Source organism: Fopius arisanus, unplaced genomic scaffold (genome assembly GCF_000806365.1).
Source record: "Fopius arisanus strain USDA-PBARC FA_bdor unplaced genomic scaffold, ASM80636v1 scaffold00009, whole genome shotgun sequence".
Taxonomy (NCBI): Eukaryota; Metazoa; Arthropoda; class Insecta; order Hymenoptera; family Braconidae; genus Fopius; species Fopius arisanus.
In genome coordinates, this window is record NW_011887748.1 from 688,468 (window position 1) to 704,539 (window position 16,072).

At 37.0% G+C, this 16,072-nt stretch overlaps 5 protein-coding genes across 11 annotated transcripts; 2 read left to right on the forward strand and 3 right to left on the reverse strand.

Moving 5' to 3' along the window:
* LOC105274050 (uncharacterized) lies at window positions 1-3,590 on the reverse strand. Of its 2 annotated transcripts, none has more exons than XM_011316857.1 (3): window positions 2,675-2,810; window positions 2,153-2,362; window positions 1-2,024 (listed from the first exon to the last, which is right to left on the reverse strand). In XM_011316857.1, the coding sequence occupies exons 1-3, from the start codon at window positions 2,803-2,805 to the stop codon at window positions 935-937; spliced, it is 1,431 nt and encodes a 476-aa protein (XP_011315159.1). In that variant the 5' UTR covers window positions 2,806-2,810; the 3' UTR covers window positions 1-934. The 2 variants fall into 2 exon arrangements, with proteins under 2 accessions (XP_011315159.1, XP_011315160.1); XM_011316858.1 differs by lacking the exon at window positions 2,675-2,810 and adding an exon at window positions 3,308-3,590 and having other exon boundaries at window positions 3-2,024.
* Window positions 3,591-4,415: 825 nt separating this feature from the next.
* Window positions 4,416-5,498, forward strand: LOC105274049 (ninjurin-1). Its single transcript, XM_011316855.1, has 2 exons — window positions 4,416-5,027; window positions 5,125-5,498. The coding sequence occupies exons 1-2, from the start codon at window positions 4,680-4,682 to the stop codon at window positions 5,326-5,328; spliced, it is 552 nt and encodes a 183-aa protein (XP_011315157.1). The 5' UTR covers window positions 4,416-4,679; the 3' UTR covers window positions 5,329-5,498.
* An 851-nt stretch (window positions 5,499-6,349) lies between these two features.
* On the forward strand, window positions 6,350-7,506 carry LOC105274051 (putative glycine-rich cell wall structural protein 1). Of its 3 annotated transcripts, none has more exons than XR_892970.1 (4): window positions 6,350-6,522; window positions 6,777-6,817; window positions 6,883-6,970; window positions 7,376-7,506. XR_892970.1 is itself a non-coding variant. In XM_011316859.1 (4 exons), exons 1-4 carry the CDS (start codon window positions 6,507-6,509, stop codon window positions 7,467-7,469), a joined length of 240 nt encoding a protein of 79 aa, XP_011315161.1. In that variant the 5' UTR covers window positions 6,350-6,506; the 3' UTR covers window positions 7,470-7,506. The 3 variants fall into 3 exon arrangements, 1 of the variants encoding a protein (XP_011315161.1); XM_011316859.1 differs by having other exon boundaries at window positions 6,883-6,969; window positions 7,374-7,506; XR_892971.1 differs by lacking the exon at window positions 6,777-6,817.
* An 83-nt stretch (window positions 7,507-7,589) lies between these two features.
* On the reverse strand, window positions 7,590-11,538 carry NijC (Ninjurin C). Of its 4 annotated transcripts, none has more exons than XM_011316863.1 (4): window positions 9,918-10,287; window positions 9,528-9,638; window positions 9,406-9,471; window positions 7,590-7,921 (listed from the first exon to the last, which is right to left on the reverse strand). In XM_011316863.1, exons 1-4 carry the CDS (start codon window positions 10,146-10,148, stop codon window positions 7,757-7,759), a joined length of 573 nt encoding a protein of 190 aa, XP_011315165.1. In that variant the 5' UTR covers window positions 10,149-10,287; the 3' UTR covers window positions 7,590-7,756. The 4 variants fall into 4 exon arrangements, with proteins under 4 accessions (XP_011315165.1, XP_011315166.1, XP_011315163.1 ...); XM_011316864.1 differs by lacking the exons at window positions 7,590-7,921; window positions 9,918-10,287 and adding exons at window positions 7,946-8,325; window positions 11,089-11,538; XM_011316861.1 differs by lacking the exon at window positions 7,590-7,921 and adding an exon at window positions 7,951-8,325 and having other exon boundaries at window positions 9,918-10,295.
* A 22-nt stretch (window positions 11,539-11,560) lies between these two features.
* On the reverse strand, window positions 11,561-16,072 carry LOC105274052 (LEM domain-containing inner nuclear membrane protein MAN1; the record flags this gene model as incomplete). Its single annotated transcript, XM_011316860.1, is given in 9 exon segments — window positions 11,561-12,663; window positions 12,781-12,965; window positions 13,071-13,560; window positions 13,843-13,972; window positions 14,489-14,617; window positions 14,693-14,904; window positions 15,550-15,755; window positions 15,832-15,937; window positions 16,006-16,072. Coding segments are annotated over 9 exon segments (1,683 nt in total), but the record flags the coding sequence as incomplete, so codon positions are not given.

A 16,072-nucleotide genomic window follows, 5' to 3' on the forward strand; every position in this document is an offset into this window, starting at 1 on the left:
TTTTTATTCTTTTATTAAATATTTCTTCACAAAGCCGTTGTCATCTGTCTCGATTATTAAATCCTAACGCTGCATGAAGTATTTCATACCCAATGGCACCATTCCAATGCAACGATATAAATTCTCACAAAAACATTTTTCTCCTCACACACACCCCATACACATACGACAATTAAACCGATTCCATTATAATATACATTTATTTATTCATCAGTAACTAGTGCAATGGAAAAATTATGATAACTCGTTGGAGTTATCATTCGTTAGTTGGGCATGTCGATTAGTAGATCCAACACGTTTATTTATATACTTTTACTCCAATCAATATATATTCATATTTATAATATATCTCGGGGATTTATCGTCGCGTTAATCGATTAGTTGTCAACCGGAAATGAGGGAAAAGAATATATATTTAAAAAATTATAGAAAAAATTTATCGAGGAATATATTCGGGGAATATTCTATCGATAAAAAATTCAATTCTCTTCTTTCATGGATTCGTAGGGACTGATGGATGAAGTACAGATAATCTTGAGAATGACAGTCTTAGAAATTTCATTATCAAAATGTCGAGTGTCAAGCGCAGTATTTTCCTGATAGTCGATGTGATAAATGAAATAATTGTTATGTACAAGTACAGTAAATACTTTGCATGCTGTTTTTGCATCCATGCAGAGATAAAATTGAACCTGATATATTGAGACGGGACGATTTTAATTCTTTTATCAATATCGTATGATCCCAACAATTGTTGATTCTAGGAGAAAGTATTAAAGACCTTTTTCTGTGGATGTAATGAGCCGTAAAAAGCCCCTTAATGTTTTCTTCTGAGATCATTCACTGTTGGAATGATTGATAGGATTTAGAGGTTTTAAATACTTTGCATGGCAGTCGAACATTGAATTTTGAGTTCAGTTGATGTTCTCAGGGTTCACCCGAAGGAGGAGATGATTGTTACGTCGGGTTTTTGAGTTTTAAATGTAGCTACTGCGTCGGCAGTTACTCCAGTGCCAGTGACGTCGAGGTATTGCAAACTCATAGCATTCGCTGCCAAGTGGACGAGACTGTGATTAGTGACCAGTGGATAATTCTTGACGACTAACGTCTTCAAATGCGGGTTGTTGAGCACTCGGATGTCCGGCTCGACGAGAATCACGTCCCTGATGGAGTTATCGAGGACTCCACGATCGCAGATGTAACTACCAAGGGCGCAGATTGATCCATCGCTGATTCTACAGCGAGAGGGATCATTCCACATGTAGAAATCATCCTCAGGGGCTATGAACTGAACAATGTGATTGTCCTCGTAAGTTCTTCTCGGTAGTTGCCGTGGCCTGTGGGGCCACACCTCGTGCATCTCGTCGAATTCAGGGGAATTTTCTAGATAAATATGTGTCAGGGTTTTCGTACTACTGAAACAGCGGATCTCACTGTCACCAAAACCCGTACATCTCAAGTCTAAAATCTCTAACGCTTTGAATCCAAATCTCGTTGCCAGACTAGCATACGCCACGCACTCCCCCAGTTGTTTGCACGAGTCCATCCTGAGTTCCTTCAATTTGGGAATTTTACTGATAACCAGAAGTGAGTGACCTGTCACCCACTGGCAGTCGGTGAGGATGAGGCACGTGAGATTAGGCATGTGGGTATCGAGTCTGAAGAAATAGGATCTGTTCCTCATCAAGTCGTAAACTTTACTGCTCTTCAGGGAGAGCTTCTCCAGGGTCGAGGGAAAGTCGATGATTCGAATCTCCGTGCTTACTATGGCGTACTCCTCAATTATGAATTCCTTCAGGCCAGTGCAGGTCTTGCAGATTGACGAGATGAAGTCGTTATTCAGTCCTTCCAGCGAACCGTTGTCCCACTCCTCAGTTCTCCCGTTGATAGCTATACTGGTCGTCAGGGGTTGCAGAAATTTCACATAACTCTGCAGGTCTTTTGTGGACATCGGACTCGACCGAAAATCAACGGTTTTCCAGAGGGTTCGGTCCCGACACACACTGTGGAGTCTTTTGCAACACCTGAATCACGAAAAGGTAACAAAGTGATTAATTTAGCTGATATCTCTGAATCCAATGGCGATAGCCATTTTTTCGTGGATATATTTTTTGAAGAGATGGTTTTATAAGAAAAGCTGGTTTTCACGTACAAACTGAATGACATGAGATCCTGGGGAGAGAGATATTTCATGATATTGAGCAAGACATCGTCCGAAAACTCCATAATACTGATGAGCTCCACCTCAGGTTCGCCATTGGCCTCCGAGGAGTCCGAGAGCTTCGGGATTTTAGCATCTCGACTGCTCGAGGGCTCTGGAGACAGGGACTTGCTGCGTTTCACCTTCATCTTCCTTCTGCACCTGGGGAACAGCAAGAATACCACCAAATATTGAAATACGCTAAAACAATACAATTACAATTTGACACTTCTCCGAATTATTGAGCTTATCTCGAAAACCATAGACCTGTCGTGGATACACTACAGAACTTTTTTTTTAACTGATTAAATTTCCGACGAAAAAAGGTTCTTGACATTTCCTGTCAAAATCAACAGCTGCTGAGATATTTAAGGAATTTAAGGCTATTTAAGGAAATGAAAAACCTCGACTTCTATTCTTTTGTACTGAATTACTCTGAACGGTTTTAAAAGGTTTTGAGGAAAGATATTTTACATGATACAGTCTGTTGGACCATGAACTGGCTGTTGAGTGGCTATAATCCTAGCCCAAAGGGCCTCCAAACTCTCCCTCTCAGCCATTATAATAATCAAACCCTCACGAGTATAAAAATTCGATACTATCATGAACAAGGACAAGACACCACTGAACTGAAGGAAAAATTCGTCAGATACTTTTGAAATATCTAATTTTGACTTGCAGATATGCACACTTTATGTTCTGGCAGAAAGCCCAAAACTGTGGGAATATAAGCAATATGACGTTAATCCTCCGTTCTTTGTGCTTCGGTGCTCGTGAATTCCGGATTTATTCATTCAATCACTCGCACTTCATGCAGAGCAATCTCCACTATCACCTCTCATTATCAAACTTATCAAATGCATCAAACTTATCAAACCCCTCGAACTGCCCGAATTTTCTCTAGTTCAAGGAGGTGATTGTCCATTAATTAATTGATGAAATGAACGTTCATTAATCAATGATTTTGCGAGGGTAAATGATAAGCAGCGAATTATTATCGTATGTAAACAATGGAGGGGTGTAATCAAGAGTCAACAAGTATAACCTACAATTAGAACAATTAGTAAGGGATAATGAGTAACGAAGTGTGTGAAAGCTGGTGTTTACCTTCTTTGGAGTTGATTAATCCACGGAGACGATGGACTGGAACTCCTCGGGCCCTGGTTGCCGAATTTGTGGGCCAAGGGGAAAAAATAATTGAACACTCGATAAATATCTTGCATATGACAATTGGAATGAGGTGGAGATGCTTTCGAGAAGTCAATGCGTTTGCGCGTCGATTGGTGCAGAAAAGTGAAAGACGTCTTGTCCTCGATGCATGGGGTCAAGGTTTTTTTCGGTGATTTTGGAATTTTTTTGAAATCGGGATTATCGAGCACTTGGTTGTCGGGTAAGTATGTCAGCCCTTGCACATTTCATAACAAATAGCTTTTCTACAATAACATTGTCAAAATAGCGCCATATTGAGAGGAAGGAACTACGCAGGATTAGATGAGTGGGTTATTTGCCCTGTCGATAAAGTTCGGGGAATTTCTAGCCGGCAGATGGCGGGAAAATTGAATTCCGGGGGATTTTTTGAATTCATTGTTCATTCGATAACTGGTAGCGATTTTTAGAATGGATTTGCGGTGAAAGTCCAGGGGAAATTGTTATTTAAAACATTTGAATCCTCTTATTAGTAAATTTATTTGTCGGTTCAATTATTCGTCAGTCGTCAGTCATTAATCAATTGAATTCATGAATTTCTATGAATTTTGAGTGAAACTAGATAATTGCCATTCGTAACTTTTTAAAATTGATTGATTATCTCGAAAACTATGGGTTTAAATCGGAAATAAGAAAAGACCTTTTTTGTTCAGAATTTAATCGGCCAGAAAAAAGTCTTCTGGTGTGTTCATCTTAAATCGATACTTTTCGCGATAAATAAATAATCAAAAGAAAATTGGTTAATCGAATTCATCCCAATTAAACACTTTGTTGAAAAATGTCAAATTCCATTCTAAAGTAATTAGTTTTTGGATTTAAATGGCATCTAGACTCGGAGAGATGGAATTCTTACTTTATCCCTCAATTATTTCGATCGAGAATGATTCATTATTCATAAATATGTTTACATCATAGAATTAAGCCTCAAGCGTTTCCTCCCTGCAACAACTGCGGTTTAATTTCTGCTTTGCACAGTTTTGATTCTCATGGCCGATCTGATAAAGTCCATTTATCGCACTCCACTTTCCTGTGAAGTTGCGTTTCCGGTTGTAAATAAATAATGAGCGATACGCTGAGAAGCAGTTGAATTCCAAGTTCCATGGGATGCGGGTCATCCAGATATTTATTTAAAAATATTATTAAAATATTTCACTCAATTAAAAATCCTCAATATCGCCTTTGCCATCACCAACCCGATAAATGGAAACAAAATAATTATTCTACGATGTTTTATTTAATTACTAACAATTGAGTAATTGTGGCGCGATTTAAAATGGCAAAAGGCGCGAGATTGCCACCGGAAATAACAGGAAAACAGATTTCGCGTGATGAGAGTAATTTAAATCCTGTCATCGAGAGAGTACTTGATGAAATTGAACTTGAGGAGAAAGAACTGCATGGAATTGATCTGGAAGTTCAGCACATGGACATGACTGATAAGGGAAAACGGACAAGATTGGATTACACTTATTCCGCGAAAAAAACCGTTGCCCAGGGGATGATGGACGTTGCCCTAATTACTGCCAATGCTAATCAATTGAGGTACCTCGTGGAGTACCAGAGGGAAAGCCCCACCTTCTGGTTTATCGTTTTTCTAATCGCCATCAGTCTCTCCCTCCAGGTTAAATCATTAACTAATTTTCATAAAATTGTAATTAGCAATCTGTAATTAAATCTGTAATTAAGTCTGTAATTAAAGTAAAATAAATATTTTTTAGATCGCCGTGGGTGTCAGTTTAATCTTCAAAGGGCGATTCGATATCAAGGGAAAATCCAAATCACCACAGGCCAGGAGAATTAATAATTACGTCGTTGTTGGGGTTTTCTTAATTACAATTATAAATGTCTTCGTCGCTGCATTCAGCATCACAAGTCCACCTGTCGGCGGGGGAAATTCCGTGGTGAATAATGCTCCTGTGTAGAGCTTATCTTGATTATTTGATTACACGAAATATGAATTAAGTGGAGGAGAGATAAAATCTTTCGTGAATTCAGAAATATCGGGAGTTGATCGCTTTATGCCGATTTTAATATTGGAATTGTCCTGTTAAATTTGTTTGTTATATTTTTTAAATAAAACGCTTGAAAATAATTGAAGTGGCTTTTTTTTATTGGGAATAGTTCTTGTTGCGTTGCGAAATGAAAATTTGAGAATCGATTTTAATTATCTTATTTTGGTGTAAAGTATCAATTTATTCGGACCGACCCACTTGGCAAGTATCGCTCGTAATCGGATGCTCTAAATAGTAACGAGATTCAAGGACACGAAGTGTTCTCGATTTAATGTTAAGAAGTTTATTGTAAAATAAAATTATTGCATTATTTCTCCCCAAAAATCTGCATCATTCGCCATTTTACAAGAACTAATCGTTTTTAGAGAAAATATCAAGAGACGTTTTTTGTTAGAATTTTAATTAGCTAGAAAAAAGTATTTTACTATTTTTCTCCCAAATCGATTGGTTTCCATGTAAATCGATAATTAATACAAATCATAAATTCTTCTCTCACTGAATTTCCCTAAATCGATTATCAATTTAATAAATAATATTCTATCAATTTTCAATAAATTAAATCTAAAAAACTAACAAATAATTAACTACTCCAATCACATACCTAATTATAATTATAATTACTATGTGAATTAAACAATTGCTGATTACGAAATTCAATCATTTACTAGAAATTCGTAAAACACAATTTCTTTTTTTGGTTGCAGTAATATAATAACAATATTTGGTATTATAATATAATTATAATTATAATATATTATGACTAATTAGAATCGTATGCAGAATACTTAATTGAGTTGCATTTTTTTGGAATTCGTAGAGATTTTGATAGAAAACAATTTTTACTCATGAGCTTTAGTACGTCGTCGCTCGGACGCGTCTTCCCCACCCCCCCGGTGGGTGGGTGGGTAGGCGGGGGGTGGTAAATCGGGTGGCAAAACATAACGTCGAAGTCTGCGCGGTGTGCATGAAACAAAGGTAAGTGCAGCCGCCATTGCCGTAGCTTACGTCGAAGTGCAATTTTTGTTTTGAGAGGTGTTGCGTCGAATTTTTCATCAACTCAAATCGAAAAAAATTTCAAGTGGTTAAAGATGGCGAAAGGAAAAGGTGAGATTTCGTAAATTATCGGGTTGTCCTTTTAAATTCGAAAATTCAATTTATTTTCTATTTTTATCTGATGCCAAATTCGTGCGATTGCACTTGACATTGAAGGCTATGGACCAGAATTTGTCGTTAGATTATAAAAAATTTACAATTGCTCTGGCATTTTTTTTGCAATTTTTCATGAGATGAATCTCGTTGCATCCGGAGATGCAATCGCGTGCAATTGCATTTGAATTAAATTGAGTAATTGTGTTTAGGTGGCGGTGGGGGCGGGGGCGGTGGGGCAAAAGGCGGTGATGTGAGTTTTTATTATTAAATTGGTTTATATAAATTTGGGTTTAATGATTATTGATAATGTTTCAGAATAAGAAGGGCGGTGGTGCTGCGCCTGCGTCCGGGAAATCAGAGGCCAAGGCCGACGCGAAAGGCGGGAATAAAGGTGGAAAAAAAGGTGGGTAATTATGAAATCCCCGGGGAAATTATTTCCTTCCTATCATTCTCCTTAATCATTTTTTTTCAACGATTTCTTGTATTTTGTTATCTATTATTATTATCAGTGAGATTCGATGACGGTTGGGTCTGCCGAGCTTTTGAGTCCCGGCGAAGATGAGGAATCGATGAACAAGAAGTTATAATAATTAAGTTCAATAACAAAATTGATTTAAAAACAAAAAAAAATATTTTTAAAACCATAATAACCATAATTCAATTGATCGACGAAAAATTCGTCAACGCATTCGCTATTTAAATCGAGAACGAAAAAAATTTGAATTTGAATTATTTTAATTTCTATTTCGTTATTGAATTAATCCACCAGGTAATTACTGGTAATTTATTCAAACTCTTTACGTTGCAGGTGGGAAAAAATGACCTCAGCTGTCCGCTCTCGATTCATCCCCGAAAACTCCCTTGTTAATTTATTGAAAATATTGAGAATGAAATTTTATTGATTTATATTTGAACGCAAATAAAAAAATCTTCATTTTATGAACAGCGCCGTTTAATTGAGCACTCATTACTCTAGTCAATGGTCAATTTTTGTGAGTCGTGGAAAGAGCGGAGGCGATAAATTAAATTGTCAAAATTTTATTTTCCATTTCAATTCTACAAATACATGAATCTCTGGTGCACTTGTTACATTATTTATTCTCTCAAGAGTTTTAATAGTATAAATTGAGCTGAAAATCGCAATCAGTCGATTTTCATCGTAAAAAATTTCACTTACATCCGGGAATTATTACTCTCCCCTCATATCGAATACTGAAATTACCACATTAATCGTAGCTGTGAGTACCAGTAATGAAAGGGCAAAATTGTTCCACAAATTCGCCTTATTTTGGTCTCGCTGTTTGTTTATGTTGAGACTCGAGCCCAGGAAAATAAAAATCATACCCTGGAGTAGCTGATAATTGAAAAGAAAAAAGAAAATAAAAGTAAATGAAAAATAATAAAAATAAATCAAATAAATGATCAATAAAACAACGAAATTGAGTAATTCGCCAATAATAAAAGGACAAAACAAGATAAAACCAAAAAAAAGGAGTGAAAATAAAAAAGATAAATGACACTACGAATTTACTCCGATTGCACCGCAATCCCTCTTCTCACAGCGTAATTAGCCCCAGTAAGTACTTCCCTCGGTTTATTACTGAATTCCATTCCGAAACCCGAGATAACGACGTTCGTTAAACTGATGATAAAAACTCCGATTAGGATGACATCATTGATGATATTAGCGGCCCATTGATCTCTTCTTCGATTGATGTCTAACCCACCGACGGCAATGAATAGTAGACCGACGATTGCCTGCGCATTTCATTGAGTTTTGCGTTTGTCTTTTTAAAAAAACACCGCTGTACCCTCGAATTGATCCAATTGCCAGGCAAGTTCGATAAAAACTCAACAAAATCACTAGAAAATATAATGACAAAAAAAGAAAGTAACGGGGCAAATTGGAATGAACAAATTAATTAAATTTCTCCTCACTGCGAACCGATTTAATTCGATTCCGCAGTAGCATGAGTTTTCGACGAATATCTTTCGATCCGATGAAAATACAGAGATTTTTGTAATAACATTTTTTGTAGAGCTGATCGAGAGCTACAGAAAAGGTAATCATGAAAATTTCGGTATGTGCCGTGGATTTCGAGGTATTCATGGAAATCTGATTGAGTGGAAATGGACTTGAGTCTGCGCGAACTCCTGGGGATTTTAGATCGATTTCCCATCAGTTATGGTTCGTTTATGGATTATTTGAGTAATGCGGTGTCTTCGGGAGGATCGAATGATAATAATGAAGAAAGACCCATCGGATCGAATGCGGCTATCAGAATGTTATCCAAGAAAACAATGAAGCTTAGAGCAACTCTCAACCGGCCGATCCACTCAACTGCGTATCCGTTCCTTGAGTCCTCCATCTGCCGGTCCAACATGAGGTTCAAGGACAGGGACAACAAGCCCGACAGGATCTGCATGTGAGAGATTTTTTTTTTTCGGAAATCTGTCACACTTCCGAGGCAATTGGACCAATTTGGAAGCTATGCATTGCGCGCGTGCTAATTACATCAATTCTCGTGCTCTTCGTGATTCAAATAATTGTTCTTAATTGCTACGTGAATCTAACAAATTTTTTAGAATTGTAAATCAAACAAGTGATTAAACACGTAATGAGTGATTGAACAATTCTCTGAAGGTGGGGAAACAAACATAAATAAAAATAAAATAAATGAGTGATTTAATTGATATTGATTCAATAATTAAAAAATCGACTCATGTGAAGAATTGACTTGTGAATAATTGAGGATCAATGAAACAAGTTAATTCCCGTATAATGCAGTTCGATTTTTTAATGCAAGTGATTGGTTTGTCGATTTTTTATTTAATTACCTGAAGTCCTATTGACACACATATGAGGGTGAGCATCAGAGTGTAGAACTCGTGCTGCTTGCCAACCTGGAATCGAATAATCTTTGGTAATTCTGAAAGAAATATTAATTAATGGAACTCACCTGCAGTATGTACTTCAATTGCGATGCATTAGCTGTGAGCAGAGCAATGTCCAGCATCCCCTGGGCAATAGTCTTCTTCGTGGCATATCTGTTGGCATCCAAGGACTTCACCTAAACAAACAAAACAATTTCATCATTACGCATAATTCGCGCAAATTCACGTCCCACCAATTACTCATTCTCCTTACTCCTTTCCTGTGACGCACATCACCTTTAATTCAAGTAGAAAAGGCCATTTAAGTCCGACAATGAGCGAAAGAAAAATAACTCGGGTCTCATTACACTCTTTCATTATTTCATTCATCTCGTGTTCTTCGGTACTATCTTTTGTACCGCGGAATGAGGCGATACGAATGTTTAAATGATGAAAGAAAAAATAATTGGACTCACTCCGTTGGTTCCTCCAGACTCAGGATTTGAAATTGTTGGGACAAATTGTGGGACGAGTGATTGATGAAATGACTGGTCCTTCGGTGAATCCCTTGAGAAAATCCACCTGTTCAGGGCAGCGTGCACGCATTTACTGAATGGTAAGGGCTTGAGATCTTGAAATTTCTTGTCGTCCTCGCCCTTATTGTGGCCTCTGCCGAACGGCTGGGGCTTCTCCACTTTATCAGACATTTTGGTTTATCAATTTATCACTTGTGATTGAATAAAACGGAAGGATTTCGCCTGATGTTACGAGAGCTTTATCGACACGTCTCCGATAACACCTGATTAGTCTGAAGAGCTTATCAACCACTCGATATCTGCAGACTTGCACCTGTTGCCAGGTAATGACAACAATCGTTGCACTGCAGGTGCTCGGGGTATGTTTTTTATTTATTTTTTATTGTTATTTGTTTTTAAATGATGGAGTTGTCCTTTCGGAGCAGCGGAAAACCGTGAGACCATTGTTTAGGATTTAATTGTGTGTCTTGATTGGGGAAAATAGTTCAAGGAGTCTTCCATCGAATTTTATCAATGCCAATGCAATTTATTGTCAATGAAAAATTCAATTAATTACCGTTTATTTCGGAAAATAATCTGGGATTTTTTCAATGTCAGGACGATTCTGGTGTTCATTGAATATTCTAGTTGGGGAATTGGGAGTTAGCTGTAATAACGGTGATTGATACTCGAGTATCTTTAGAACTACTTCGGCTTCACAGGAAATTGTTACGGGGTCGTTAAGTACGGAAGGTAATAGTACTTTTAAATAATACTCGGTTGGGTATTAACGGTTTTGGGGTCATTACTTCGGGCATCGATTTGAGTCCTATGACCCTGGCATATGCTGTGACACTTAGTCATACGAATGAATTTGTTATTATTTTTGTTTAACATTTAATCAGATCGAATTAACAGGAATAATAAAAATAGACTGAACGATTATTGAAGGCAAAATTGATTGAATACAATTTATAATAATTTTATTATTATGCTATAATAATATTGATATTAAGACAAAATTACGAGTAAATGATATGATTTTTATTTATAAATAGTATTCTACTTTTAGAGGTGGGGAAATGAACGAATGGCGCAGAGTAATTATGGAATACTAAAAAGTGTTAATTACCGTATTGAGATTTCCGTTTTCCCCCACAATCGGGCCAACAGTGGCCGCCGCCGTGGACATATTCTTCAAGTATCGTAAAATCCTGATGATGAAAAACAGCGTCGTAATGACGCCGTTGACACAAGATTTAAAAAAAAAAACCTCTGGAGGGATTTGACTGCTGGTTCGATTGAGCACTTGTGGAGGCACTTGAATGAAATCACTATCCGAGGTTCACTAGATCGAGACCACGAGTGCAATTCCCTCCCTTTTGCGACGATCACGGGGAAGCGGAAGAAATGATCGATCAACTAAACCTGACACTTTATTGGCTGGCTTCAAAACGGAGAGAATTGATTAGTATCAACCTTCTGCAATGTGCATACCCTGCGCAATTGTTGTGACAGTTTCTCATATCCATGGTAACGAGACCCACCGATTGCATCTGCAGATCTCATTTGCGATCGATCGATTATCTATTTACACTATTTCTAAATGATATTATTATTGATAAATGATATTTAACTGGAAAAAATGTTTACGGATGGATAAATGAGCAGTCGAACTTGACTCATTAAAACTTATTTAATTCGATAAATCTTCCTTTATTACAATAATGCAACATTTTGCAGCTCTTTATTCACACATTACTGTCATTTTATTTCCTCGACGATAATTAGTTGCGTGGAGAACGCTCGTTTTTATATATAAAATTAAAAAAATGGGGTGTACCTAAGGCGCGTGAGTGGATGATTAATTTATAATTTTCTTTCTCTCAAAATCACAGGTACGTTATTTTTCAAAGAACAGCTAAATTATCGACGTATCGAATTCTATGTTTCTATGATTCGAAGTGAACGTGTGAAGTCGATGAATTTTAACAGGTGAACATATAATCCGGTTTTATCGTCTCGTTGTAAATATAATTGTTTAACAAAGCGCTGATGCCAAATGATGTAATTAACAACACAGTTATTATCATTTTTAATGGGACAGAAGAGGTAATAAAATTAATGTTAATAATAGAAACTGTGAGACCAATAGCAACACGAGTCGATAAATCTAGAGGCAAACAGTTTGACTGTACAATTTTTCATGATTAAACAGTGTTTTCTCATCATTTAGTAATAACTATATACTTTTCTTAGCTCACCGGTCTGACCGGATTTTTTTTTTCACGAGTCATTCAACTCCTGGACAATCTTATGATCATTAAGTAATGTTAATGGGGCACTGACGTACGAAAAATAAAAATATCCATCACTCTATCCTTTCCCCACAATTCACCTTTATCATTCTCAATTTTTCCTCGTGTCCACTCGATGAATAATGCTACTGTACATTTATCAAGACAATAATTTTTCTCCCCGAGTGAAAGAAAAAACTGATAATCTTGAACTTCTCTCGTTTTAATCTCGAGTTGGGCCAACCTGAGTGGTTAATTAGCTTCGAGGGGGCTCTGCGTTTGCCAGGAATTCGCCTGCATCGAGAGTCGCTGATTGTTGCTCGGTTTCAGGGGCTGATTGCTGCGTACTGCATCAGGAAAACGCTCGTGATATCTCTCGAGTCGCAGGTATTTGACTGTCACGAGGTGACCTGCAGGCATTTATTAATAAAAACATGGAAATATTTGTATGAAAATTGTACTGAGAAAAAAACAATTGTTGTCAATTTAATTTAGATATTTTTTTAATTTAAGAGATAATTTTTTACCATCAAACCAGCAGCCATGAAGAGCTCTGTACGCCTTGCCAGCATCGTCATGAGTCAAGCACCTCATGTAGACACAGCCCTCTCGACTGCCACGATCGACTCTAATGTGAAGAATTTTCACACCCTCGCCGCATTTCTCGAGGATTGCGTCCTGAACCTTCACTTCCCAGTCATCTTCGAATTCCCTGCAAGGAAAGGGAATAATTAAATTAAATAACCAATCATTTGACCATCTCAATGAAAATTCCTAGATCACGTGGAAAAATAAAAAATAAAAAAACAAAACTCACACATCAGGATCAAACATGTGACGAATCTTGAGACAAGGAGTTGGGGAGAATGCAGGACTGTTGACAGATCCCTCCATAGTCTCGAATGCCTGTCCCTGCCAAACTTTGTTCTTCTTGCTGCCTCCTGGGGACGCCGCACTTGAAGTATTGAGGTTTGGCAGCCACCTCCACACGTGGAATTCCTCTCCAGCCACTTGTTGAACTTCACGACGAATTCTCGATTCATTCTCGTCGAGGAATTTGACTGCTTTCTCCCAGAGGCCTGTCATTTTTCTACGATCCTTCGGTGGTATCAGGTTGTCCCTCACGTGGTTTATGGCTAGGTAACTCTCCTGAGTGCCTCCTGGACTCCCTGTGACTGCATTCTGGTGATGGATCTCCACCATGCTTATTATCTCACTCACCAGGTGGAAAACCTCTCTCTCAGCTGATTTTTTATATTTTATGTACCACTGAACGAATTTGTGGAGCCCCAGAACTGTTGCTACTCCTGAAATATCGTATTGTTTTTATTGTTATTAATTTCTAGCTGGAGTAATTAAATTCGACTTTTTAATGAATATTTTTTGGTCTCGTTCTGGTTTTTTGGAGTTTTTAGGGATTAGTAAGTGATGAATTATTTCAGATTAATTATTTCAGAGCTAAATTAACATGGAAAGTAGATATTGAGGATGGAAAATAGTTTACTTAGTAAGGATCAGGATGTGGAATAGTATTTCGAAGGTTTGAGGAATCTACCAATCAGGGAATAACGAGTCTGTTGTGAATTTACCGATGGCACAGATCAGGAGGGTCGATAGGACTGTGAAGACTTTCTGTTTTATTAAACATTTCACTGGTAATTCTGGATCCAGCATTACCATGCCTACTTTTCCTTCCAAACGAGTCTGAAACACTTTTTCCTGAGAATAGAAAAAACGCATTACAATTCGAAGAGAAATGTATGAAAAAAAGATTTATCTTTATTATATTAATTTGGCAAATATTTCATTGTCGTGTTACGTCGAGTTATCTAGCTTTATCAAATCGCAAGTGGTCTTATCTGATCGACTTATGTCTCAAATTATTTTGATAATGCGTGAGCATACGAAATAACTACCACTAGGTAAATATTTAACGTCGATTTATTTAAAAACTATTGAGTTTAGGAAAAAATACCAAAAAATCTTTTTTGTTGGAAATTTAATGAGCCATGGAAAAGTCCCCTGAGGTTTTCGTCCGAAATCGACAGTTTTCGAGAGAAATCGATAATTAATAATTCAAAAATTTGCCGAATTGGACTTATCTCAGTTTAAGACTCGACTCCTGAATTTTATCAGCTGCAAAAAATATGTGTTGCCATTGTGGCCTAGATCCAGTCATTCCCCCCGCAATTACGTAATTAGAGAATTTGATTACTGATAAAAAGGCGAACTTACCATTGAATCTAGAATATGCGCAGATATGTCAGTTCCTTCATCGACTTCAATAAGTGAAATTCCCCATTTTGGATTTTCAAAGATTAATAATTGAGCGTTGTGGAGATCACCAGTGATTTCAAATTCTCTCTGCAATGTCAGAAAAGATATTTATCAATTGCATAAAAGGCTAGAGAAAAGATAATTATGGAAAATGAAACTTACGACTTTAGTACTCTTCAACATATTTATCACCTCGGAATCGGTGATGTATGGTGCATCACTGGTGTCCTCACAGACAGCAGCAACAGCTCTTCTCATCAAAATCGGTCTCAGTCGTTTCAATAATTGCATGACAGTTTCCACATCTTCTTTGAATAAGCAGTTAACACCAGGTTTATCGTGATCAGAATGCGAACAAAGTGGAACTTCACTGTCTACAAAATACATGAAATCCAAACACTGCATTAAATAATTTCGACAATATTCGCTATTTCTCAACTCATGCAACATGAATGAAAATAATCTCGAAACACACGAGTAATAATTTTTATTTCAAGGGAAAAGGAAAGAAAAATACTGATAACTGAAAATCGCCAGTACAACATTTATTATTTGCATAATGAAAGAAAAAATACACTTTCAAACGATTCTCAAATTTCAATAAATGATAATTGAAAAGAAAAATTGCTCCATATATAATTTCTTCTACAGAAAATAAGAGTTAGTGGTATACAAAGTCTAGAAATTAATTGTATAACGAAAATCTCATCGTTCAATTTAAACTCGAATTCGTGTATTTTTTTTCTGTAAAATTTCTTGAATTTTCCACAAATCATTTCTATAGATTCCACATAAATAAATATCAAGACCTCGAAAAAAAAAACACTACAAAAAGATGACAGACAATAAGTAACGAACATTGTCCAGACTTTGTATATCGGCACTGATTAAAGATTAGTATTATCATAATTGTATCATAACCCTAGTTATTTCGTCTACCCACACCTCAAAAAAAGACAATTGTATAAATGATCGAACTGTATACATAAACGTGTTAATAACTTAGTCTGAATACCTACCCATAGGCAGAGAAGGTACACTCTCAGTTTTTCCACCTAGACCGAGGTAAACAATAGCCAAAACACCGAAGAAAAGGGCCAATCCTATGACTAATACCATCGACACCACGTTCTGATTATTTCTGCCCTCTTCCTGTTTTGTTGCCGGCGCTTTGTACGCTCTGGTCACAACGTCCCGAGATCTGTCGTTCGACGAGGAAACATATCTGACATAACAACAAATTACTCCATGAATAATCAATTATTAACGACCAATAATTCCAGACTAACGTGACACCTCACCTGGAGTTTGTTGCATTGTAAGATGATCGCAGAGACGAGAAATGCCCATTGGTATCGCTCTCTTTATTTTCGGGACGTAAATGAGTTGTATGACGTAGCATAGAGCCTAAAACAAATAATTTATCATTCAAATTCATTCATTATTTCATTACATAAGAGTTGAAGATTTCTTACTCTTAAAATTAGATCGAGATGGTGCACTGCTGCCGGTCTGAGTGCTCAATCTCCTGGTGAATTCAGA